The sequence below is a fragment of the Emys orbicularis genome, chromosome 8 (genome assembly GCF_028017835.1).
Source record: "Emys orbicularis isolate rEmyOrb1 chromosome 8, rEmyOrb1.hap1, whole genome shotgun sequence".
NCBI classification, from domain to species: Eukaryota; Metazoa; Chordata; order Testudines; family Emydidae; genus Emys; species Emys orbicularis.
The window spans coordinates 72,315,153-72,341,896 of record NC_088690.1 but is presented as its reverse complement, the minus strand read 5'-3'; the positions used below and the strand labels follow the sequence as shown (position 1 = coordinate 72,341,896).

Below are 26,744 nucleotides of genomic sequence, written 5' to 3'. Positions count from 1 at the left end.
ATTTCATGTCCTGGGGAAGTCTGGAGTTGCTGCTTCCTGCCTTGCATGGTGCCCCAGAGCACCTTCCCTTCTACCAGTGATGTTCCACTCACCAGGGAACACTGCTGGCTTAGAAAGGACCAGTTTCCCATGGACCTTGAGCTGGACTTGGCCCAAGCTTGCAAAAGAGATAAAAATGTGTTCCGAGCTGCCGCGCTGCATGGACCCCAGAGTCACTGGGTTTGCTCGGCCTGGGCTTTAGTTTTTCACAATATGCAATGTTCCCTAACATGTTTTGATTTTGAATATTCTATGGAATATGGATTGTGATTAAACACTTTAGAAAACAACATATTATTATAGAAACACTACTCCCAAGTCCCATCCTTCAGCAGGACAGAAGTCAGGCTGCAACATAACTTACAAGGACCATGCTGGGCATTGGGTAGAGCTGAAAGTTCTAAAGACGAGCTTCTTTCCCAAAGAATATATACCATCGAATTTACAAATATGGCCAATACCCCTCTTGCCTGGGTTACTGGGGAAAGTCAGCTCAGATTTCTAAAGCTGCTGGATCTTTTACAAAGCTGTGACTGGCCTCCTTTCAGTACTACAAACATTAATTAGAACAGAGGCTCTAATTTATTCACTAGGCCAGGGTAAAGGAGCCAGGCAAGCATCTCCCACTCCATTTCAATAGGTGTTGTGTAGCAAACTCCCTTAGGTTCTTGTAAAGTCTCCAGCCCCACACACCACTGCTCTGAGTTCACAAAGCACTAGCAGTGCCTGTATTGAAGCATTAGCTCTAGCAATTTATCTCTAGAATTTATCATGTAAATTGGAAACAGAATTGAGTTTTGTTTCAATAGAAACCCCCTGCTCCAGAAAATACAGCACTATTTAAATGACTTTTTTCTTTGACTCGCATAGAAAGATGTTTGCCCTCCATAAATAGAGCAAAATTAAAAGAATCTATGAACTTTATAAAAAGATCTCTGTCTTTTATAAAATAAACTAGTCACATTTTAACAGCTGACATCAGAATTTAGAGTTAATAGATCGGAGGCATAGTCACCCCTTTCCTGCAAAAAAGCCAAATGAAAGGCTCGAGATAAACATAAGCGCTGTTAATATGCTCTTCAGACCCATTTTTGAGTACAGCTAGGAGCAGCCTTTTTATGCTGAATTATTGTTATCTATATGAATTTATTTTCCCATTCTCCAAAAAAACAACAACCCTCAAATCTGTCAGAAAGCTCTTTAATCAAAAAATCTCCATTCACGCCAGTGTGCCTTCCTTTGCAGTTCAAGACAAAAAGATTGTCTTGTTATCACTCTGTGTGAAAAAAATTCCATTTATTTCTTAAGGCAGTGAATGTGTTAACATGTAGCCCAGTATTATTTTTTGAGTGATGTTTCAATAATGGGAAGGTAGGACTTAAAATTCATTGCTGAGATTCTCTTAAGCTGCGAACTGAACTTTGTGTTTGTGGTTTTTCTAACTCCTCGTAAAAGGAAGTATGAAATGCATTCACCACTCGGCTCTGAGCTTGAATTCTGTTCATCCCCCTAAACCATAAGATCTGACCACGACGTAATTCTCTTTCAGCATGGTCAATCTCTCCTGCATCTTCAGCTAGTTCTTCCTCAAGGATTTCTTCCTTTGGCGGCCCATGACCAAGTTCTGTCAAGAACTTCAAATAGCTATTTGGAATTGTTGTTATCAGCTGGCCCCACTGTAATGTTCCTATCCCTAGGAAAAGTGACCATAGCCACTGTTCTACTGTAAGCTCAGTACAACTATAGGGCTTCCCACCAAACTCTACTATAAGTACAATTAATGTGCCAGCAGTGATAGCACAAAAGATGGCATTACTGAATATTCCCTCAAAGACATTCCTTTCACCATGAACCTTTCGGGCATTGATTTCATTACAAAGCTGCATCAACACAAAAGTATTGAATACAATCGTGTAATGGTTGGAGGGTGGGGAATGCAGAGGAGCATTTCTTCCACTGTCAATATCAAAAAGCTTTTCACCAGTAAAAATAAGTGTAAAGATGACCACGAGCTGATAGAATGCCTGACCCAAATGTTTTTCCATCATTGTGCGGGAAATTAGGGGTTTATTTCTTCCATAAGGCTTCCATAGCAAGAGAGACTCAGTTGGTTTTTCTGTAGCTAAAGCAAGAGAAGCAAATGTGTCCATAATGAGGTTCACCCGCAGCATCTGCACAGTTTTCAGTGGTGAATCTTGTGTAATACATGCTCCCACAAATACAACAATTACTGCTACTACATTGACAGTAAGCTGGAACTGCAAGAATTTGGAGAAACTGTCATATACATTTCTGCCCCACGTAACTGCTTTAACGATGCTTGTGAAGTTGTCATCCGTGAGAATAATATCCGATGCTTCTTAAGCTACATCTGTTCCAGCAATGCCCATAGCAAAACCAACATCTGCTTCCTTCAATGCTGGCGCATCATTAGTACCATCGCCAGTTACTGCTACAACTTGTCTCTGTTCTGAGATGGTACTGTCAATTATACCTTTTACCAATGTGTGTTTGTCAGTCAGGGAGGAACTTGCAAGCACCCGAAGTGTTGGCCAAATCTTGTCTAGGAGCTCTTGCTTAATCTTGCCTTTTCCATTACGTATTAGTCTGTTCACCTCTTTTCCCACTAAGCAAAGGAAGGTCTCCCCAGGATGCAAAATACCACATTTCAAAGCAATTGAGCGTGCAGTATTAATGTTATCGCCAGTAATCATGCGCACTGTGATGCCAGCATTCTGGCATTTTGTTATTGCATCAGGAACCTCAGGCCTCAATGGATCTTCAATACCAACAACTGCAATACATGTAAGTTCCATGATAATATCGTTTTCATTGTCCCACTCTGGTTCAGGCTGCCCAGCTGGGAAATCTTTGAATGCTAGACATATGGTTCCGAGTCCATCAGAAGCCATAGGTTCAACCACATTTTTTACAATATCATCACTGTCCTTTGAGTTGAATGGTTTACGTTTACCAGCAGCATTCAAGATTTTATTGCATTTTTTAAGTACTATCTCAGAAGCACCCTTGGTGAATATCTGGTAACTACCATCAACATTTTTCAATACCGCACTCATTGACTTTCTATCAGAATTGAAGGTGTATACTTTATACAACTTTTCTTCTGATATTTGATTTCTTACAGCCTGATAATCCTGTTTTAAATCCAGAAGAAATCCCAGCAAGGTACATTCAGTTTTATTGCCAATCTGACGTGGCAAGCCACTTTCTTTTTCAGGAGGCAATATTTTGGAAGTGTAAGCACAATTCACAGAAATACCTGTTAAAAGATAGCTCAGAGTAGTCTGAGGAATTGATTCATGTGCAGGAATAATTTTATGATGCATTTCGCTGATGAAAGCCTGGACTACTGCCATTCTGTTCGCGGTTAATGTTCCTGTTTTATCTGAGCAAATGGCTGTTGCATTGCCCATTGTTTCACAAGCATCCAAATGCCGCACTAGGTTATTATCTTTCATCATTTCCTTTACAGAATAGGCGAGTGAGATAGTGACAGCAAGTGGGAGACCCTCTGGCATGGCCACCACCAAGACCGTAACTCCAATAATGAAGAACTTCACAAAATATTTTATATAAACTGGGGTGCACTGAGCAGTCCAAGTATGCTTCTGAATCAAGAATGTTTTAATTAAAAAATAAACTATAAGGACAACCACTGTGATTGTAGACATTGCCAACCCTGTTTTGCCAATCTGAACTGCTAATCTGGTAAATTTCCCTTGTAGGACTGATTTTTCTTTTTTTGGCAAATTTGATTGCCTGTTGACTGTCTCTTCTCCATTAGTGCTTTGTTTACTAGTTCCTGGCTGCATTTCTGTGGCTGCATAATCCTGAGCTTTTGCTTTGTTGCTGTTCTCAGGAGAGCCATCTTATTTTTTCTTTTTCTTTTTCACTTTCTCCTTCTCTAGTTCTCCTCTCACCCCAAGCAAAGTGAGGATAATTCCCATCTGTGAGTTTACACCCACTGCAGTAATTATCATTCTTCCAGGGCCTTCCATCACATGGGTACCAGAAAGCAGCATGGGATCTCCACTCAAAGTCTTCTTAACATGATCAGATTCTCCTGTAAGTGAACTCTCATCCATTTTGAGGTCATTCCCTTGGAGAAGCACACCATCAGCTGGTAGAAGGTCACCATACTTGATATGCACAATATCCCCAACAACTATGTCAGTTATGGGTATTTGGATGACTTGACCATCTCTGATGACAGCAAACTTCTGTTCTTTTTCAATATGATGCTGCAACCTCCTAAATTGTTTCTCCTTACTCCAGTCATTTAATGCTGTTGCTAATACTACACAAGCTACTGACAAAAGAATTGTAGTTCCTTCAATCCAAGCCATCTCATTTTCACCCTCTTCAGTAGCAGAATGGTTGTCTACACACACTGTATTTTGTCCTCGTGAAGGTGTATAAAAAGAAAGTCCTAGTGATACAATGGCTGCAATTTCCAATATAATTAATGTTACATCCTGTAAAGCTTCCCATATCAGCTGAAGAAATGATTTAGGTTTTTTAGGGGGTATAAAGTTCTTCCCAAAAACTGCTTGCCTTCTGGCCACATCTAACAGGTCCCCTTTTATCCCTTCTTGGGGGGATGTTTTGAGCCGTGTGCAGATTCCAAAGACATCTCCATAACTCTCTTTTATTTTTTTCAGAGCATCCACAGATCATAGCTCCATCAGGACACGCAGCTCTGCCAGGGTCATCTCAAAATCTTCTGCTTCATAGTGATCTTCCCTGGCCAGCACTGTTGTATCCGGTGCAGGTGGTTTTCTAGACATGTTCTTGCCTTCCTATGACAACACACAGACCTTTAAAGGGAAGAAGACTGAGTCCAAGAGTCACCCTACACATTTCCGTCAATTTGAATATTTATAGGAGAAACAAAGTCCTTTATCTGGAGATACAGAGAGTCACTGGGGCTGAGAACAGACACAGATCTTACTGCTGCAGAAGCGCCTCTCCTCTGGGGGGGGGGGATATCCTATTCCTGAGCAGTGAAGACAGGGAGTAAGGAGACAACCACAGCCTGAAGGTGAGTCCTTCGGGGCCAGGGCCCCTCTGTATCTGTCTACACTGCAGCAGGAAGTGAGCCTCCCAGCCTAGGTAGATAGATTTGTGCTAGCATAGCTAAAAATAGCCATGTGGATGTTACAGCTCAGGCTGGAGTGTGGGCTCTCAAGTCTGGGGGGCTGGATGGACTCAAGAGCCTGCACTCCAGCCCGAGCAGCAATGTCCACATGGCTATTTTGAGTGTGCTATCTCAAGTCCTGCTAGCACAAGTCTGTCTATCCAGGCTGGGAGACTTGCTCCCAACTACAGTGTAGACCAGAGGTAGGCAAACTACAGCCCACGGGCCACATCCAGCCTGCGGGGCCATCCTGCCTGGCCCCTGAGCTCCTGGCCCAGGAGGCTAGCTTCCGGGTCAGGGGGCGGGGGTGTGGATAGGGGTTGGGGCGGTCGGGGGGGGGACCGGGGGCTGAATTGGGGCAGGGGTCCTGGGGGGGCAGTCAGGAATGAGAGGAGGGGTTGGATGGGGTGGCGGGGGTCCGGGGGCGGTCAGCGGACAGGGAGTGGGGTGTGTGGCTGGGGCAGGAGTCCAGGGATGGGGCAGATAGGAGGTGGGGGCCAGGCCATGACCCTCTCCCCTAACCGGCCCTCCATACAATTTACGAAACTCGATGCGGCCCTCAGGCCAAAAAGTTTGCCCACCCCTGGTGTAGACAGATATCTGCTGTGGCTCACTCATTCTCTCCACACTGCAGTCAGGCTCAGCCTGCATGCTCCAGCCTCCACCAGCATAATTCACATTCATTGATGCAAAGTGAGAGAGTTGGGGAGGGGAAAGTGGGATGATGCACCAGCAGGGAGGTCTGCGGGCTGAGGAGGCATCACACGAGATGAGCGTCGGAGACATCACCAGGGGAAGAGGCCTGAGGAGACATCATGCGGGACTCAGAGGATTTGGCTGCAGTGCTCACACCAACTGTTTCCAACTTCTCTCAGCTTCCAACTCCTCAGGACACCAGTAGCTGGGCCAGCACCTTGCACCAAGCTGCTCCTGCAGTTACAGGGTAACAACAGGGCAGCATGCTCCAGATCACAGGCCTGCTCCCAACATTCATATTGTTTGGGTAGGGGCTACTTCCTTTAATTCTGGAGAGGAAATTTAAGGCAGTTTGTGCATGTGCATGTGTGTGTAGTATGTGCATGTGGGGGGGCATTCCAGTCTTGGGAGGGGAGAGGTAATATTTCCATACAAAAACTGGCATTAAGAGACTATTAAGGTTGGGGAGGGACGCATTCCCAGGCAAGGAGGAACCACGGTGAAGACTGGTGGCTCAGTGTGCTCTGAGTCCTTATCATACAGTCAGGGCATTGCAAAGATTGCTCCCTAAGGGTGACTCCAGAAATTACTCCTGGGGGAATTCTGTGCCACTGCGCATGCAGAATTTGCACAGAAATTAATGTTGTGCATTCAGAATTTCCTTTTTCCTCCGCACAGAAATGGGCTGCAGAGCTGCTAGCCACCACTAGGGGCCTCTGGACCCAGCAGAACCCAGCTCTGAAATAGAAGACACTGCCAGGGAGAGGGAGCTGGAGGGTTCCCAGCAGCTGTAGTTCTCAGCACACCCTGAAGGAAGGAGGTGGCGTGCAGTAAACTCCACACAAGCCCAGGACTCAGCATCAGGTTGTTTTTCCCTCTGGATCCCAGACTCTGCAAGGTAGGTGGTGTGGGTGTCTGGGATGTGGGGGGATAGCTCAGGGGGAGAGGGATAGCTCGGAGGGGGAGGGATAGCTCAGTGGTTTGAGCCTTGGCCTACTAAACCCAGAACCTGGCTCCTACCTACCCGTGATCAACCTAGCTGGCCACTAGATTGATCTGGACTCTGGACTTGTAACTATAACATTGACTGGTGGGACAGTGTGTCTGTGGTGTGATTGAATGCATATGCTAATTGTTGTATCTTCAATAAACGCGGCGTATTGCCTTTTCCCCTGAAAAAGATCCCATATGCTTCTTATAAGCATAACACCCCTGATCCCTCACATCAGCATAGCTACGTCTCTCGGGGCTGTAAATCCACAGCCCTGAGAGATGTAGCAATGCCGACCTAACCCCTGGTGTAGACAATGCTAGATCACCAGAGGAAAGACCTAGCTACTGGTTCTCAGGGAGTGGAGTGTGACACTCTGTACCTTGGGGGAACACCCTGCACCCTCATATTCATGCTTATAATAGGATTGTGTGGTATCTAATGCAAGGTTTGTCATGTCGGGAATCTTCGGAAGCCTCATGATGCACTGAGCATTGTTGTTATAGTAATGTTATAGGTTATAATTTCATGTATATAGTTATGAGGCTGAAAATGTGTCCTCATGGCTTAATACAAGCCCAGGCAAAAACACTCCAGCAGCAGAGGCCCAGGCAAAACTCTCCAAGAGCAGAGGGGCAGTTCACACCTCATCAGGGCAGGTATGGGACAAACCCAGCCCAGCCTCACAGGAACAAAGGACACTGGCCTAGGTAGCAACAAAGAATCTGTTGGACTCTCGAGTGAGTCACTCCCCTTCCCTTGGTCAGTTTGGGACTATGATGAGGTAATGCTCACCTGACTCTGAAGGGGGAGGGGCAAAGCCAAGAGAGAAGAAAGAGCATGATAACAGGGAAAGATGTTTGTCACGCTCTTCCTCTCCACCCCATCTACAGACACCACCACCAAGCGACTGAAGCGCTGATCAAAGGGGAGAGCCTGGCTGAAGGGCAACCATACATTTAAGTTTGTAAGGGCACTGAAAGTGTTAAGATCAGCTTAGAATGCATTTTGCTTTTATTTCATTTGACCAAATCTGACTTAGAATCATAGAATATTAGGGTTGGAAGAGACCTCAGGAGGTCACGTAGTCCAATCCCCTGCTCAAAGCAGGACCAACACCACCTAAATCATCCCAGCCAGGTCTTTGTCAAGCCGGGCCTTAAAAACCTGTAAGGATGGAGATTCCACCATTTCCCTAGATAACCCATTCCAGTGCTTCACCACCCTCCTAGTGAAATAATGTTTCCTAATATCCAACCTAAACCTCCCCCACTGCAACTTGAGACCATTGCTTCTTGTTCTGTCATCTGCCACCACTGAGAACAGCCTAGCTCCATCCTCTTTGGAACCCCCCCTTAAGGTAGTTGAAGGCTGCTATCAAATCCCCCCTCACTTTTCTCTTCTTCAGACTAAATAACCCCAGTTCCCTCAGCCTCTCCTCGTAAGTTATGGGCCCCAGACCCCTACTCATTTTCCTTGCCCTCCACTGGACTCTCTCCAATTTGTCCACATCCCTTCTGTAGTGGGGGGGGACGGGACCAAAACTGGAAGCAATATTCTAGGTGTGGCCTCACCAGTGCCAAATAGAGGGGAATAATCACTTCCCTCAATCTGCTGGCTATGCTCCTACCAATACAGCCCAATATGCAGTTGGCCTTCTTGGCAACAAGGGCACACTGCAGACTCATATCCAGCTTCTCATCCACTGTAATCCCCAGGTCCTTTTCTGCAGAACTGCTGCTTAGCCAGTTGGTCCCCAGCCTGTAGCGGTGCATGGGATTCTTCCTTCCTAAATGCAGGACTCTGCACTTGTCCTTGTTGAACTTCATCAGATTTCTTTTGGCCCAATCCTCTAATTTGTCTAGGTCACTCTGGACCCTATCCCTTACCCTCCAGTGTATCTACCTCTCCCCTCAGATTAGTGTCATCTGCATCCGTGTAGACGAGCGGACTCACTGCAGCCTGGGGCTTTCCAGGCTGGAGCTCCCCAGCTCCTCAGCCTTTCCCCAGCCCTGCTCTACTACAGGTACCCTGTCTCTGGCTCCCTGCAGCCAGGCCCTTCTCTCTCTGAAGGCAGAGAGAGAGACTCCTTGGGCTTCCTACTAGGCCGCAGCCTGGGGCTATCCAGGCTGGAGCTCCCCAGCCTTTCCCCAGCCCTGCTCCACTACAGGTACCCTGTGTCTAGCTCCCTGCAGCCAGGCCCTTCATCCCATCATCCAGATCATTAATAAAGATGTTGAACAAAACTGGCCCCAGGACCAACCCCTGGGGCACTCCGCTTGATACCAGCTGCCAACTAGACTTCGAGACATTGATCACTACCCGTTGAGCCTGACAATCTAGCCAGCTTTCTATCCACTTTATAGTCCATTCATCCAATCCATACTTCTTTAACTTGCTGGCAAGAATACTGTGGGAGACCATATTAAAAGCTTTGCTAATGTCAAGATGTGTCACATCCATCGCTTTCCCCATATTCAGAGAGCCAGTAATCTCATCATAGCACTTGTTGTGCTTTGACTTATAATAACTTAAAATCTACCTTTTGTAGTTAATAAATTTGTTTGTTTATTCTACCTGAAGCAGTGCATTTGGTTTGAAGCATGTCAGAGAACAAGCCTGGTACATGTCAATTTCTTTGTTAAATTGACGAACTCATATAAGCTTGCAGCATCCAGTGGGCATAACCGGACACTGCAAGACAGAGGTTCCTAGGGTTCTGTCTGGGACCGGAGTTATTGTCTAGTGTCATTCGGTTACACAATCCAAGCAGCAGCTGGCCAAAAGTGCTCATTCACGTATCTGGGAGCAGCTTACATGCCAGAGGCTGTGCGTGAACAGCCCAGGAGTGGGGGTTCTCACAGCAGAGCAGGGTAAGTCTGGCTCCCAGAGCCGAGGATTGGAGTGGCCTAGCAGATCACTGGTCCAGATAACACCAGGGGAACGTCAATAGGGGATTATCTACACTGATAGGAGAACCCTTACTGTCAGAATAGGTAGTGTCTACTCTGAAGTGCTACAGCAGCACAGCTGCAGCACTGTGTTTTAAGTGCTGACATACCCTAAGACCAAGCACAACCTGGATTCAGATCAGGACATTAGATGGAAACAGCTTGAGTGGCACTGATGGATGATCTCCTACTGTCATTGGATGGAGGGCAGACATCTATTCTCATCTTCGAGGATGCAACTATTAGACTGTTGACCATGATATACTGCTGTCTTGCCTGAGCCTGGTGGCAGGAGTTCAGGGGAATGAGCTAAAATGGTTTGAGCCCTTCCTGGAGGGACACACCCAAAGGGTACTGTTGGGAAGCACCTTTACCTTCAGAACTCTCACTTTATTTAGCAACTGGAACAAAGCATTAAAGAAAAAAGGATTTCAAAATAACAAACATCCTGCATGCAAATCTAAACTTACGCTTCACTACAGGCCAAGTTAGATGGGCTTTCCTCTTAAGTTCCAGGAATAGAACAGACATGGCTTACATTCTTGGAGCAAGCCCAGAGCCTCCTGTGCCTGTGGGTTTCTGTCATGTTCCTTCTCTGTTCGAACTATTTTTTTTCAAGTCAACTGGAACATCCAGCAGGGCCTAGCCAAGAGAATTCCCCCATTCAGTTTTGATGAGTAATCATCACTGGCCTAATGAATTTTTGTTCCCTGTAGGTGAGAGTTTGGAAACTGACTCCTGTTAGTTTAATATAAAATCTTAGAAATCAAACACAACAATCACATTTTGGAGTCAGATCAAAATATGCAATTAGTACAGAAACTTATGGTCATGTATCATCACACACATTTTTGTCACCTGGTATCTGGACTACAGCAATGCATAGCCATGAGCCCTTATCCTGTAGGAAACTCCAATTAGTGCAGAATGCTGCAGCATGTCCCCCAGCTACAGAGGCTACTGTGAGCACATCAAACCTAGCCTCCACTCTCTACACTGGCTTCCCATAAAATAATGAGTAAAGGTCCTCCAAGGGGGGAGGGATAGCTCAGTGGTTTGAGCTTTGGCCTGCTAAACCCAGGATTGTGAGTTCAATCCTTGAGGGGGCCATTTAGGGAACTGGGGTAAAAATCTGGCTGGGGATTGGTCCTGCTTTGAGCAGGGGGTTGGACTAGATGACCTCCTGAGGTCCCTTCCAACCCTGATATTCTATGATTCTAAGGGTATGTCTACACTACGAGGGTAGTTCGATTTCTCTTAAATTGAATTTGTGGAATCGATATTGCAAAGTCGAACGTGTGTGTCCACACTAAGGACAGTAATTCGACTTTGTGAGTCCACACTAACGGGGAAAGCGTCGACATTGGAAGCGGTGCACTGTGGGCAGCTATCCCACAGTTCCCGCAGTCCCCGCTGCCCATTAGAATTCTGGGTCAAGCCGCCAATGCCTTCTGGGTAAAAAAAAGGGTAGAGGGTGCTTTTGGGTAATTGTCGTCATCCGTCCGTCACTACCGCCCTCCCTCCCTCCCTGAAAGCGCCGGCGGGAAATCAGTTCGCGCACTTTTCCAGTCAGTGACAGCGCGGACGCCACAGCACTGCGAGCATGGATCCCGCTGCGACCATCGCTGCAGTTGTGGCCGTTGTCAATGCCTCGCAGCTTATCATCCACCTTTCCCAGAGGCAGATGCAGATAAACCAGGCGAGGAGGCTACGGCACCGCGGTGAGGGCCTGAAGTCTGAGAGTGGCACAGACCTGTCACAAAGCACAGGACCCAGCGCCGAGGACATCACAGTGACAATGGGTCATGTGGATGTTGTGGAACGGCGATTCTGGGCACGGGAAACAAGCACGGACTGGTGGGACCGCACAGTGCTGCAGGTCTGGGATGAATCCCAGTGGCTGCGAAACTTTCGCATGCGGAAGGGGACTTTCATGGAACTTTGTGAGTTGCTGTCCCCTGCCCTGAAGCGCAATGACACCCGGATGCGAGCAGCCCTGACTGTCCAGAAGCGAGTGGCCATAGCCCTCTGGAAGCTTGCAACGCCGGACAGCTACCGGTCTGTCGCGAACCAGTTTGGCATGGGCAAATCTACCGTGGGGGTTGTTGTGATGCAAGTAGCCAACGCAATCGTTAAGGTACTGCTCTCAAAGGTAGTGACCCTAGGAAACGTGGAGGTCATCATAGATGGCTTCGCCGCGATGGGATTCCCAAACTGCGGTGGGGCTATAAATGGAACTCACATCCCTATCCTGGGACCGGACCACCAGGCCAGCCAGTACATTAACAGAAAGGGATACTTTTCAATGGTGCTGCAAGCACTGGTGGACCATCGGGGACGTTTTACAAACATCAACGTCGGATGGCCGGGCAAGGTTCATGACGCTCGCGTCTTCAGGAACTCTGGTCTGTTTAGACGGCTGCAGGAAGGTATTTACTTCCCGGACCACAAAATAACTCTTGGGGATGTGGAGATGCCTACAGTGATCCTTGGGGACCCAGCCTACCCGCTAATGCCCTGGCTCATGAAGCCCTACACTGGAGCCATAGACACTGAAAAAGAACTGTTCAACTACCGGCTGAGCAAGTGCAGAATGGTGGTGGAGTGTGCTTTTGGCCGTCTCAAGGGGAGATGGAGAAGCTTACTGACTCGCTGTGATCTCAGCGAAACCAATATCCCCATTGTTATAGCAGCTTGCTGTGTGCTCCACAATCTGTGTGAGAGCAAGGGGGAGACCTTTATGGCGGGGTGGGAGGTTGAGGCAAATAGCCTGGCATCTGATTACGCCCAGCCAGACAGCCGGGCGATTAGAAGAGCCCAGCGGGACGCGCTGTGCATCCGGGAGGCTTTGAAAGCTAGGTTCCACAGTGAGCAGGGTAACCAGTGACTTTTAAGTTTCTGTACAGAGAAGCTGAACCTGCGACCGTTTCTTTACCCAGTTAACGTTGACTATCCTCTCCAGTTACAGACCCCCTCCACCCCCTTCCAAAAAAATAAAATCAGTTTTATTTTGTTAATGAACACCGTTGTCTTTAGTACTGTTTTCGCGGGAATGTTTGAAACCTGGGACGCAGACTGTGGTGGGGAGCGGGTGTAGTGTACTGATGCAAATGATCCTTCTAAACTCCAGGAATGACAGGATTCGCAGTGGCGGACTGGTTGTTTCAACGGAGCCTGCCAGCCCTCCTGAGCGGAACTGCGTGTATGTGGGGGCTATGTGAGTTTATGGCAGGGGGAGGAGGGTTACAGATCCCCTGCTGCATGGCTCTGTGATCCAGGACAAGGACCGCTGCATAAGATTTGTAACTGCCCTCCCCCGCAACAAAGTCACAGTGCAACCCCCCCTCCCCCCACGCACAGAACATGAAAACCACCTCCCAGACTGACCAGGGTAACTAGTCACTGCACTGTGTATGTGCCCTGCTGCTGGACCTGCCCCCGCCTCTGTACCCTGCTAAAGGTGACTGTCCTGTCCAATTACCAAGCCCCTTCCCCCCCTTCAGACAGACTCTCCCTCAAAAGAACATGACTGAAACAGTAATGAACAGAAACGTATTTTTTATTAACAACCACACATGAAACTGGGGGGTGAAACTTGGACGGGGGCTTGGGTGAGGCGGGCAGGAAAGGACTTTTCAAATTTTGGGGAATGACAGCCTTCTGGTGCTTGAGCAGTCTGCAGGGGTGGAGTGAGAGTTTTCACGGACTCTGCCGCCCCTCCTTCTTTGGACTTTGGGCGAGGGGGGTATGGGACTTGGTGGCGGGGGAGTGCGGTTACTGATAGACTGCAGCGGGGCTCTGTCCTCCTGCCTCCGTTCCTGCAGAACATCAACAAGGCGCCGGAGCGTGTCCGTTTGCTCCCTCAGAAGTCCAAGCAGCGTTTGAGTCGCCTGCTGGTCTTCCTGCCGCCACCTCTCCTCACGTTCCATGTGTGTCCGGTGCATTTGGGACAAATTCTCCCTCCAATGGTTCTGCTGTGCTGCCTGGGCTCGGGAGCAGCCCATTAGTTCTGAGAACATGTCCTCTCGCGTCTTCTTCTTCCTCCGCCTAATGTGCGCTAGCCTCTGGGAGTGTGATGCCAGGCTGGGTTGGGAGACAGTCGCAGATGTGGCTGTGGGAATGAGAAAAAGGTAGTGAATTCCTCCGAAAGATAAATGTAGTTGTGAACAAAGAACATAGTCTTTCTCTGTGAACAAGACCATGCACCGCACCTATCACATGCGCACTCAGGACAAGGTCGAATTTTCGGACCTCGCCTTCAGTGCCTGGGGTTTTGCACTGCAGATCTGGGAAGCGTGGCAGGACACCGTAATCTCTGTAGCAGGCAAAGATGGTAAGCCGTCGACTTGTGGCTGCTTAAAACTTTAGTAGTACCACTGGCCTCCTTTCACATTGAAAGCAATGCCAGTCTCTGCTGCCAGCAATCGGCCAAGCATGAACTCTGGCCCTGTCCCACCCCCTCGCGGATGTCCCAGGGAAAGATCCCTGTATGCTGCCCCTCTCCCGCATCCATCGCGTGGCTGCAAACCAGCGGTTACAGTTCTGTAAAGGAACTTGCAAGCAGTCCCAATACTAACAGTCCCCTACCTAATTCAAAGCAGGTCATCATGAGCGACATAACTATCCTGAGGATCTCGGACACCGAGAAGGAAAGGATGTTTCGAGAAAGCCTGCAAAGACCAGGGCCCTATGCCGCCATGCTGTGCAAGGCAATGATACTGGAGTACTTGCTCGTCTCCTGGCGTGGGAATGTCTCCTACTTCGGAGGACCCAGTAAGGCCGCTCTCCCCAGGAACCTGATGAACAGGCTTTCCCATTACCTGCAGGAGAGCTTCGTTGAGATGTCAGTGGAGGACTATTGCTCTATCCCCGGACATATAGACCGGATTTTCATATAGCTGCAGTTGCAGGGACTATAGAGTGGAGCAGCTTGGGCAGCAGAATCATGCACAACCGGACACTGTTTGATTTTTTTTAAATAGTTGGAACTGATTACTTAAGCGCCCAGGGTAAAGAAATCATGAAGCACACATTGTTCTTATTCTTAATATTCCAGTTTTGTAAAAAATAAATGTTTAGATGTTTAAAGCACTTACCGCTTGATCCTTCCCCTGAATCTGTGTCCGGGTTACATGCTGGGGAGGGTTGGTAGGGGATCTCTGTAAGGGTGATGAAGAGCTCCTGGCTGTCGGGGAAATCAGCTTGGTAAGCGCTGTCGACTGCCTCGTCCTCCTCATCTCCTTCCTCATCTTCCCCGTCCGCTAACATGTCCGAGGAACCGGCCGTGGACAATATCCCATCCTCAGAGTCCATGGTCAGTGGTGGGGTAGTGGTGGCGGCCGCACCAAGGATGGAATGCAGTGCCTCGTAGAAACGGGATGTGTGGGGCTGGGATCTGGAGCGTCCGTTTGCCTCTTTGGTCTTCTGGTAGCCTTGTCTCAGCTCCTTGATTTTCACGCGGCACTGCGTTGCATCCCGGCTGTATCCTCTCTCTGCCATGGCTTTAGAGATCTTCTCATAGATCTTTGCGTTCTGTCTTTTGGAGCGCAGCTCGGAAAGCACGGACTCATCGCCCCACACAGCGATGAGATCCAAGACTTCCCGATCAGTCCATGCTGGGGCCCTCTTTCTATTCAGCGATTGCATGGTCACCTCTGCTGGAGAGCTCTGCATCGTTGCCAGTGCTGCTGAGCTCGCCACGATGTCCAAACAGGAAATGAGATTCAAACTGCCCAGACAGGAAAAGGAATTCAAATTTTCCCGGGGCTTTTCCTGTGTGGCTGGTCAGAGCATCCGAGCTCGGACTGCTGTCCAGAGCGTCAACAGAGTGGTGCACTGTGGGATAGCTCCCGGAGCTATTAGCGTCGATTTCCATCCACACCAAGCCTAATTCGATATGGCCATGTCGAATTTAGCGCTACTCCCCTCGTTGGGAAGGAGTACAGAAGTCAAATTTAAGAGACCTCTATGTCGAACTAAATAGCCTCGTGGTGTGGACGGGTGCAGGGTTAATTCGATGTAACGGTGCTAAATTCGACATAAACGCCTAGTGTAGACCAGGCCTAAGACTCTGAGGGTAAGTCTATATTGCAATTAGATACTCGCAGCTGGCCTAGTCCAGCTGATTTGGGCTTGCTGGCCTCAGGCCAATGGGCTGTTTAATTGAAGTGTAGACATTTGGGTTCGGGCTGCAGCCTGAGCTCTGGAATCCTCCCACTTCCCAGGGTCCTAGAGCCCAAGCTCCAGCCTGAGCCCAAACATCTGCACTACAATTAAACATCCCATTCGCCCAAGCCCCTGAGCCTGAGTCAGCTGGCACTGCCAGTTGCAGGTTTTTAATTGTAGCGTAAATGTACCCTAAGTGGCCTGGGCCCAGGATACTGAAAGAAAAGACAGGCTGAGATTTTACTTTGGACAAATATGGAATAGAGAGGTAGATCTGTGAGTCATCAGCATAGAAAAGGTAATTGAATTTGTGTTTGCAAATGAGATTATTCAGAGATAAGGTGTAGAAGGAGAAGAGAAAGGGACCAAAGACAGAGTTCTGTGGAACGCCAGAGAAAGTTGGAGGGCAGATGAGGAGGATCTATGAAGGACACACTGAAGTCGCATTAGAGAGGTAGGAAGAGAACCAGGAGAGAACCGATTTGCAAGTGAGGACAAGATTTCAAGAAGAAGAGCATAGTCAATGGTGCCAAAGGTGGCTTGCAGGTTAAGGAGGATGAGAATAGAGTACTGGTTCTGAGCTTTAACTAGGAAAAGGTCATTAGAGACTTTTGCAAGAGCAGTTTCAGTTGAGTACAGGGGCAGACACCAGATTGGAAAGAGTCTAGGATGGAATTGGAGAAGAGAAACTCCAGACAATAATTGTAGACAGTGTGTTCGATGGGCTGACAGATGAAAGGGAGACAGGAGATGAGGTTGTAATTGATAGGCAAGTGAGGTCAGGCTGGGTTTTTTAAGCTTGGAGAGACTAGAGCATGTTTGCTTTGTGAGGGGAAAGATTCAGAGGCAAGTGAGAGGTTAAGGAGAAGAGTAAGAGAGGGATGGGGGTGGGCTCGAGAGAGATCAGGAGCTGGGATGGGATGTGGTCATTAGGGCAAGTGCAGGGATTAGAGGAGGAGAGCAGACAAGAAACGTCTACCCCTGTGACCAGGGAGAAAGAGAGTTGTAGGAGGAGAAGGGAAAGTGAGATGGGGGGGGCAATGTCATAATGTCTTTTGGCAATTTTCCCTTGGAAGAAATTGGAGAGATACTGTGCGAAAAGAGAATTGGATGCAGGAGAGGGAGCGAATTTTAGAAGTGAGTCAAAGGTGGCTTGGATTACAGGCATAGGATTCAATTAAGATGGAGAAGTTGAGTTGTTTAGTTAGGAACATGGTAGAACTGAAAGAGGGAATTAATTTGTAGTGGAGGAAGTCAGCCTGAACATGAGATTTCCATTAGAGTCACTCTGCAGTGTGAGAGCAGGAGCAGAGGAAGCAGATATTGCAGGTGAACCAGGACTGGGATTTGGTAGGGCAGACCTCATGATGGGAGAGAGGAGCAAAAGAGTGAAGCATGGAGGAGAGTGAAGCATGGAGAGAGTCAACAACCATATTGGTGAAAGAAAGGAGAGGACTCAGAACAAATGAGAAGTCATCAATGCTGATGGACTGAAAGTCATAGAAAGCTGTGACATGGCACAAGGGGCAGAGGGCTGATAGGCAGTATTGAAAGAGACCAGGAGATGGTCAGAGAGGAGGAACTCAGCAACAGACAGATCAGAGTTTGATGAAGACAAAGGCAAGTGAGTGGCAGAATTGAACCAACAAAGAGGGGAGGGTGAGGAAACATACAGGTAAGGGGTCAGATGGGTCATCAACACGGAAGATTTGAAGTGTGGGAGATTGTGAGGAAAGGAAGGGACAGCCAGAAGTCAAAATCAAGAGGAGGGCAATTCATAGTCATTTGTCCAGGTAAAGAACGCAAGACTGACACTATAGCCTGGTGGTTTCTATATGGATCTAGCATGAGGGTCCTAAGTTCAGGTCATTGCTCCAATGACTGCTTAATTATTTATACAAAGTGGAATATCCTCACCAGGAGAGACTGAAAAAAGTGCATCTCAGAATATCCCATAGCCCAGCAGTCAGGGCCTTTTCAGACCCAAGTTCAAACTCCTTCTCTCCATTAGACACTGTAGGGAATTGAATGTGGATATCCTCCATGCCCTAACCACTGGGCTAAATGATATAAGGAGGGCACCTCCTTCTCCTCCAGCCATTCTGGGAAGCTACACTGCCTTTATTTTGGTGAAAATTCTCAAAATCAAAACATAAATGTTGAATCAGGTTGAACAAAAACTTTTTGACCCAACTCAAAATGTTTTCCAACTTTTCAAGTCACTGAAAATTTTGAAATTTTTCATTTTTGGTTAACCTAAACTGAAACTTCTTTTTATTCTGGAGTTGCCAGCAAAGCCTAGCCTTATTGACAGCCTTGGTAGCAGGTGCTAAAGGAGATGCCAAAATTGTGAGGAATTATTTTGAAAATACAAATATCACTGAGATTCATGCTGCAGCAGGAGGCTTTTCAGCCACTATTACAATAGTTCTAAAGTTTCTTCATTACTGTCACTTCTCTTCCTTCCCCACACATTTTCCCTCCATCTCTAATTAGAGTCACAGAATTTAAAGCCAAAAGGGACCACCAGATCATCCAATCTGATATCTTGTACATCACAGGCTACCAACACTAGCCAGCATCTGCACACTAAACCCAGCAATTGATATTAGACCAAAGTATCACAGCCCTCAGGAGATTAAACTGTTGTGTGCCACAGGCAGAGAATAGGAGGGACTGAGGTCCATCAATGCCTGAGGCCCCCGCAATGTCAGGAAAATGATTAAGTGAGATATACTCATTGATCCTTAATGATCTGGATGATGGGATGGATTGCACCCTCAGCAAGTTCGCGGATGACACTAAACTGGGGGGAGAGGTAGATATGTTGGAGGGTAGGGATAGGGTCCAGAGTGACCTAGACAAATTGGAAGATTGGGCCAAAAGAAATCTGATGAGGTTCAACAAGGACAAGTGCAGAGTCCTGCACTTAGGATAGAAGAATCCCATGCACTGGTACGGGCTGGGAACCAACTGGCTAAGCAGCAGTTCTGCAGAAAAGGACCTGGGGATTACAGTGGACGAGAAGCTGGATATGAGTCAACAGTGTGCCCTTGTTGCCAAGAAAGCTAACGGCATATTGGACTGCATTAGAAGGGGCATTGCCAGCAGATCTAGGGAAGTGATTATTCCCTTCTATTCGGCATTAGTGAGGCCACATCTGGAGTATTGCGTCCAGTTTTGGTCCCCCCACTACAGAAAGGATGTGGACAAATTGGAGAGAGTCCAGCAGAAGGCAACGAAAATGATTAGGGGGCTGGGGCACATGACTTATGAGGAGAGGCTGAGGGAACTGGGCTTGTTTAGTCTGCAGAAGAGAAGAGCAAGAGAGGTTTTGATAGCAGTCTTCAACTACCTTAAGGGGGGGTTCCAAAGAGGATGGAGCTCAGCTGTTCTCAGTGGTGGCAGATGACAGAACAAGAAGCAGTGGTCTCAAGTTGTAGTGGGGCAGGCCTAGGTTGGATATTAGGAAAAACTATTTCACTAGAAGGATGGTGAAGCACTGGAATGGGTTACCTCGGGAGGTGGTGGAATCGCCATCCTTAGAGGTTTTTAAGGCCCAGCTTGACAAAGCCCTGGCTGGGATTATTTATTTGGGGTTGGTCCTGCTTTGAGCAGGGGGTTGGACTAGATGACCTCCTGAGGTCTCTTCCAACCCTGATATTCTATGATTCTATGATCCTGCCATGTGACCCAGGCTGCAGAGAAAGGCAATAAAAAATAAAATAAACCCAAGTTCACTGCCAATCTGACCTGGGGGAAAATTCCTTGCCAACACCACATATGGCAATCAGTTAGACCCTGGGCATGTGAGCAAGAACCAGCCAGCAAGCACCCGAGTGAGAGAATGCTTGGTACTATGTCAGATCACCAACCCCAGACCATCCAGTGTCCCATCTCCAGCTGTGGCCAGCTCTCATGCTTCAGACAAAGGAGATAAAAAAAAACAGAAAAACACAACCCACTGAATACTGTGATGTATTTGAAAAGTAGGGGAATACAACACCCATCAGCCCCTTCCCCACTGCACATCTTTTTCCCTGGGCCAGGTAGGGGGAAAGGTCCAACTCCCGACCCAGCATGTGGCTGGGCTCTGTTTGGGGAGTGGGATCAATATGGCAGCAGGGAGAAGCCCCAGAAACTGTGGACAGAGCTACATGTGGAACAGGCTGTGACAGCTGAATGACACTGCTGGGTGTAGGTTTGTATGGGACTTATGGGGGAGTAGCAGTGGCTGGGCAGAGAGCCAGTGCAGAAGGGTCCCACTGAGAGAGACACTGATTTGGAACCTGGATTGGAAACCTGCAGGTGCCTATGTACTTCAATAAAGACTTAACTGGAGATGGCACCCCAGGCTCTGGGCCTGAAGATCCCTGACTCTTGATTGGACTTTCCCAGGTACCCAAACAGGAACCAGTATTGCATACTTTGAACAATAATTCCTTAAGCAGGGTAGCTGTGACCTTTCCTTTCCCTGCCAGCCCTAGTAAAATATCCTTTCACTTAGCCCTGTGTCTGAGTGTTTATTGGAATTCACCACACTTAGCACCTACAGTGCTTGCCTCCAAATTGCAGTATTCCTGGCCCATTTGCACCATAGGTATTTTGTCTAGGCAGTCACATAATTACAGTACAATGGGGGGGGCAGGGGGGGATCTGTTCCTGACCTCTGTAAGTGACCAGCTGAAGCCCTGAAATATGAGATATTAGGAACATAAGACATAAACCAGAAGGGACGCCCAGGGCTGCTGAGCCCTGTGCCCCACCATCACACGCATTCCCATCATACAGTCCAACTCACCCCATTTATCAGGGCAGACTGGCACAACCCGGCTGAGTCCCTTGGTGCCCAGCACAACAGAGCCAACCTGTGGTGCTCAGCACAGCCTGATGGTTCCCAGTCCAGCATAGCCTAATGATGCCCAGCATAGCCTGGCCCGGCCTGATGATGCCCAGCTCAGCCAGACCCGATAACGCCCTGCATGGCTCAGCCCAGTCTGACACTGCCCAGCCCAGCTGGCCTGGCCTGACAAATCCCAGTGTTACCTGGCCTGAGGGTGCCTAGCGTGGCCTCACAGTGCCCAGCACAGGCTCCTAGTGTCTGGTACAGCCTGGCCCAACCCAGCTACATGGTGCTAAATCACAGCCTGGCCCAGCTGGTCTTACAGTGCCCAACACGGCCTCACAAAGCCCAGCATGGCCTGGCCTGACAGTGACAAGTCTGGCCTGATGGTGACCAGCCCAGCTTCACAGTGCCCAGCACGGCCTCACAGTGCCCAGTGCAGCGTGGCCTGACTGTGGCCAGCATGGCCAAGCCTCATGGTGCCCCATCCAGCCTGACAGAGCCCAGCATGCCCTGACAATGCCCAGAATGGCTCAGCCAGAGAGTGCCCAGTTTCTCCCAGCCTAACCTTCCCCCGTGTGGCCTGCCTTGCAGTGCCTAGCTTGGTCTGGCCTGACAGTGCCCAGTGTGGCCTAACAGTGCTCAGTGTGGCCCAGCCTTGTAGTGCCAAGTGTGGCCTTGCAGGCCCAGCCTACCTGCCAACAGTGTACCAGTAACTGCAAGGTGCTGTGGTTGTGGCTGACACAGTCTGAACAGCACTGGCTGCCAATCAGGCCCAAGTGAGGGTGTGGCCACCACAGGCCTGGGCCTCAGGGGATGGTCACAGCCCCAGCAGAGTTCACAAGGTGGAAGGTAGAGCATTAGGTGCAATGACCCTGAGGTTAATTTAACAACAAACTAGTGAATGAGAAAGGAACACAACTTTTATTAAAACCAAACTAGAGAGCATCTCTGTACAGCTACATGTGTTCTCACCCCTGCTTCCAGGGCACACCTCAAAATTTCTATATTCATAATACTGTCCCTTATGAGGAAGCCTCTCTAAATTATAATCTTGCATGAACATATCTCTGCATCTTCCCTCCTAAACAGCCAACAACACATACATGACATTCTCCAACCAGCTAGTACCTTGACTTAAACTCCAATCCATATACCCAATGTATCCATATGGAGCTGGCGACCAGGAGCAGCTAACAAGGGAGTATTGCGAGTGAGTTTAGAGGGGAGTGTGAGTGGGGGCTAGATACACTTAACATTCTTTAAACTTAAGGCCAAAAGCATCCCCTGATAAAAACAAAACATCAACAAAGGAACGAGCTGCAGCAGTAAAAGGAGAATGCAGGCAGAAGTCCAGCAACAGAGTGGGTACTATCCAGTTTATTACATCCAATGCAGCATGTATGATTACGTGCCCTATGAGCAGGTGGCATATGTGTGCATTCGGTGCAAGGAGCTCATGGCCCTCAGAGACTGTGTACAGACTTTGGAGACCAGAGTGGCTGAACTGGAGGAGCTAAGGGAGACAGAGAGGTTCATAGATGAGACTTTCCAGGACACAGTAGAATGGTCCCACACCCGGTCTGACAGTCTCTGTGCTGTTGAGGAAGATGAAAATCTCAGGGAAGGAGAACATCCAACTGGAGCAGAGGGAAATGCATGGGCAGCAGGTGGAGCTCCACTTCGGGGAGGCTATCCCTCAGCTCTGCCCCTTCTGCCCCCCCATGGCCGGAGCCCCAAGACCCCTGACCCCCTTTTAGCCTGAGCCCCCCTCCCTCCTCCGTGGCCGGAACCCCGAGAACCCCGTCTCCCCCCATGGCCTGAGCCCTGAGACTTTCTCCCCCCCGCCGCGTGGCCCAAGCCCCTCTCTCTCCATGGCCGGAGGAGCCCCGGGCCAGCCAGACCCCTGAGCCCCTCCCCTCCCCAACCTGCTCGGAGGAGGCCTGGGCTGGCCAGAGCCCCCGCAGCCGTGCCTCCCCTCTGCAGATCCCAAGCCTCCCCATGAAAATTCAAATGTTGTTCTCTTTTCTGAAAGAAGAACCTGAGCTTTTGCTATGCCCCATGCAGGTTCTGGGGCAGCTGAGGAGGCGGTATGGGTTACTCAGCATCCCAGGTTCATCAGTAATCTCCCTGGAGTCCAGGGAGATTACTGATGAACCCAGGAAGCTGAATAGCTCATACTGCCTCCTCAGCCACCCCGGAAAAAGCAAAAATTTTCCATGCCAAACCCATATCCAGGGTTCCACTGCAGTGGCTGCACTAGGTGAAGGCTGCCCATGGGGAAATGATCCCATAGTCGGGACCCTCCTTCCAGATGATGTTGTGGTATCCTCTTGCACTAAGGATACCTCTTGGGGGGAGGGAACTCCAGTTATTAGGAAGAGACTGATAATAGTTATGGGGGATTCGATCATTAGAAACAGAGATAGCTGGGTTTGCAATGACCGGGAGAACTGCATGGTGACTTGCCTGCCTGATGCGAAGGTTGTGGATCTCTTGAGACATCGGGATAGACTTATGTGTAGTGCTGGAGAAGAGCCGGTGGTCGTGGTTCATGTAGGTACCAGTGACATAGGGAAGGATAGGAGAGAGGTCCTGGAGACCAAATTTAGGCTTCTAGGTAAGAGACTGAAGTCCAGGACCTCCATGGTAGCATTCTCTGAAATGCTTCCAGTTCCACATGCAGGGACAGTTAGGCAGGCAGAACTGCAGGTCTCAACGTGTGGATCAGATGATGGTGTAGGGAGGAGGAGTTTAGATTTATTAGAAACTGGGGCAACATTTGGGAAAGGGGGAGCCTAGACAGGAAGGATGGGCTCCACCTAAACCAAAATAGAACCAGATTGCTGGCACTTAAAATTAAAAAGGTCGTAGAGCAGTTTTTAAACTAAGGGCTGGGGGAAAGCTGAGAGTGTGGAGGAGCATGTGGTTCGGACAGAGACATCCCTTAGGGGAGGATCTATCAATGGAGATTCTCTATGTCCTAGTAAGGAGAGATGATGATGATAAAATGCGGGTAGGATCTGATGAGAAACTGACAAATGAAAAAAAGCCCCCTACCACATAATGGCAGACAGTTAAAAAGTGGCAAGTTTTTTTAAGTGCTTATATACCAATGCTAGAAGTCTAAATAATAAGATGGGTGAACTAGAGTGCCTCCTATTAAATGAGGATATTGTTATAATAGGCATCTGTCATAAATATAGAGGGAAGGGTAACAACCTTTATGGATGCAGTAGCATAAAATCCCTCCTTGGCAGCTGTACTGAATTGCCTTACCTGTAAGGGGTTAAACAGTTCAAATAACCTAGTTGGCACCTGACCAGAAGGACCAATGAGGAGAGAAGATATTTTCAAATCTGGGCGGGGGGGGGGGGAAGATTTGTTGTTTGTTCTCTTTTGTTGTTCCCTGTCCAGAAGGAGAGAGAAGCCAAGCAGGTAAAACATCTGAAATTATACCTGGAATAATCCATCTAAAACCACAGAAATTGTAAGTAGGGCAAGGAAATAAGTTAAGTTATCTTTTGTTTTTGCTTGTGAATTTTTCCTATGCTACAGCGGTAGTTTTATTCCTGTTTTTGTAACTATGAAGCTGAGCCTAGAGGGGAATCCTCTGTGTTTAAAATCTTTTTATTACCCTGTAAAGTTACCTTCCATCCTGATTTTGCAGGTGTGATTTTAGAATATCAGGGTTGGAAGGGACCTCAGGAGGTCATCTAGTCCAACCCCCTGCTCAAAGCAGGACCAATCCCCAACTAAATCATCCCAGCCAGGGCTTTGTCAAGCCGGGCCTTAAAAACCTCCAAGGAAGAAGATTCCACCACCTCCCTAGGTAACGCATTCCAGTGCTTCACCACCCTCCTAGTGAAATAGTGTTTCCTAATATCCAACCTAGACCTCCCCCATTGCAACTTGAGACCATTGCTCCTTGTTCTCTCATCTGCCACCACTGAGAACAGCCGAGTTCCATCCTCTTTGGAACCCCCCCTCAGGTAGTTGAAAGCAGCTATCAAATCCCCCCTCATTCTTCTCTTCTGGAGAATAAACAATCCCAGTTCCCTAAGCCTCTCCTCATAAGTCATGTGCTCCAGACCCCTAATCATTTTTGTTGCCCTCCGCTGGACTCTTTCCAATTTTTCCACATCCTTCTTGTAGTGTGAGGCCCAAAACTGGACACAGTACTCCAGATGAGGCCTCAACAATGTCAAATAAAGGGGAACGATCACGTTCCTCGATCTGCTGGCAATGCCCCTACTTATACAGCCCAAAATGCCGTTAGCCTTCTTGGCAACAAGAGCACACTGTTGACTCATATCCAGCTTCTTGTCCACTGTGACCCCTAGGTCCGTTTCTGCAGAACTGCTACTTAGCCATTCGGTCCCTAGTCTGTAGCAGTGCATGGGATTCTTCCGTGCTAAGTGCAGGACTCTGCACTTGTCCTTGTTGAACCTCATGAGGGTTTTTTTGGCCCAATCCTCTAATTTGTCTAGGTCCCTCTGTATCCGATCCCTACCCTCTAGTGTATCTACCACGCCTCCCAGTTTAGTGTCATCTGCAAACTTGCTGAGAGTGCAGTCCACACCATCCTCCAGATCATTAATAAAGATATTAAACAAAACCGGCCCCAGGACCGACCCTTGGGGCACTCTGCTTGAAACCGGCTGCCAACTAGACATGGAGCCCTTGATCACTACCCGTTGAGCCCGACGATCTAGCCAGCTTTCTATCCACCTTACAGTCCATTCATCCAGCCCATGTTTCTTTAACTTGGCGGCAAGAATACTGTGGGAGACCGTATCAAAAGCTTTGCTAAAGTCAAGGAATAACACATCCACCGCTTTCCCCTCATCCACAGAGCCAGTTATCTCATCATAGAAGGCAATTAGTTAGTCAGGCACGACTTCCCCTTGGTGAATCCATGCTGACTGTTCCTGATCACTTTCCTCTCCTCTAAGTGTTTCATAATTGATTCCTTGAGGACCTGCTCCATGATTTTTCCAGGGACTGAGGTGAGGCTGACTGGCCTGTAGTTCCCCGGATCCTCCTTCTTCCCTTTTTTAAAGATGGGCACTACATTAGCCTTTTTCCAGTCATCTGGGACCTCCCCTGATCGCCATGAGTTTTCAAAGATGATGGCCAATGGCTCCGCAATCACATCCGCCAACTCCTTTAGCACCCTCGGATGCAGCGCATCCGGCCCCATGGATTTGTGCTCATCCAGTTTCTCTATATAGTCCCGAACCACTTCTTTCTCCACAGAGGGCTGGTCACCTTCTCCCCATACTGTGCTGCCCAGTGCAGCAGTCTGGGAGCTGACCTTGTTCATGAAGACAGAGGCAAAAAAAATCATTGAGTACATTAGCTTTTTCCACATCCTCGGTCACTAGGTTGCCTCCCTCATTCAGTAAGGGGCCCACACTTTCCTTGACTTTCTTCTTGTTGCTAACATACCTGAAGAAACCCTTCTTGTTACTCTTAACATCTCATGCTAGCTGCAACTCCAAATGCGATTTGGCCTTCCTGATTTCACTCCTGCATGCCTGAGCAATATTTTTATACTCCTCCCTGGTCATTTGTCCAATCTTCCACTTCTTGTAAGCTTCTTTTTTGCGTTTAAGATCAGCAAGGATTTCACTGTTTAGCCAAGCTGGTCTCCTGCCATATTTACTATTTTTTCCACACATCGGGATGGTTTGTTCCTGCAACCGCAATAAGGATTCTTTAAAATACAGCCAGCTCTCCTGGACCCCTTTGCCCTTCATGTTATTCTCCCAGGTGATCCTGCCCATCTGTTCCCTGGGGGAGTCAAAGTCTGCTTTTCTGAAGTCCAGGGTCCGTATTCTGCTGCTCTCTTTTCTTCCTTGTGTCAGGATCCTGAACTCGACCATCTCATGGTCACTG

The 26,744-nt window shown here is 48.3% G+C and overlaps 1 protein-coding gene and 1 pseudogene across 1 annotated transcript; both read right to left on the bottom strand.

Moving 5' to 3' along the window:
* Positions 1-1,424: 1,424 nt before the first annotated feature.
* Positions 1,425-3,416, bottom strand: LOC135882906 (plasma membrane calcium-transporting ATPase 1-like). Its single transcript, XM_065409938.1, has 2 exons — positions 3,230-3,416; positions 1,425-2,344 (listed from the first exon to the last, which is right to left on the bottom strand). Exons 1-2 carry the CDS (start codon positions 3,414-3,416, stop codon positions 1,425-1,427), a joined length of 1,107 nt encoding a protein of 368 aa, XP_065266010.1.
* A 513-nt stretch (positions 3,417-3,929) lies between these two features.
* On the bottom strand, positions 3,930-4,847 carry LOC135882905 (plasma membrane calcium-transporting ATPase 1-like; annotated as a pseudogene).
* Between the last annotated feature and the right edge of the window lie 21,897 nt (positions 4,848-26,744).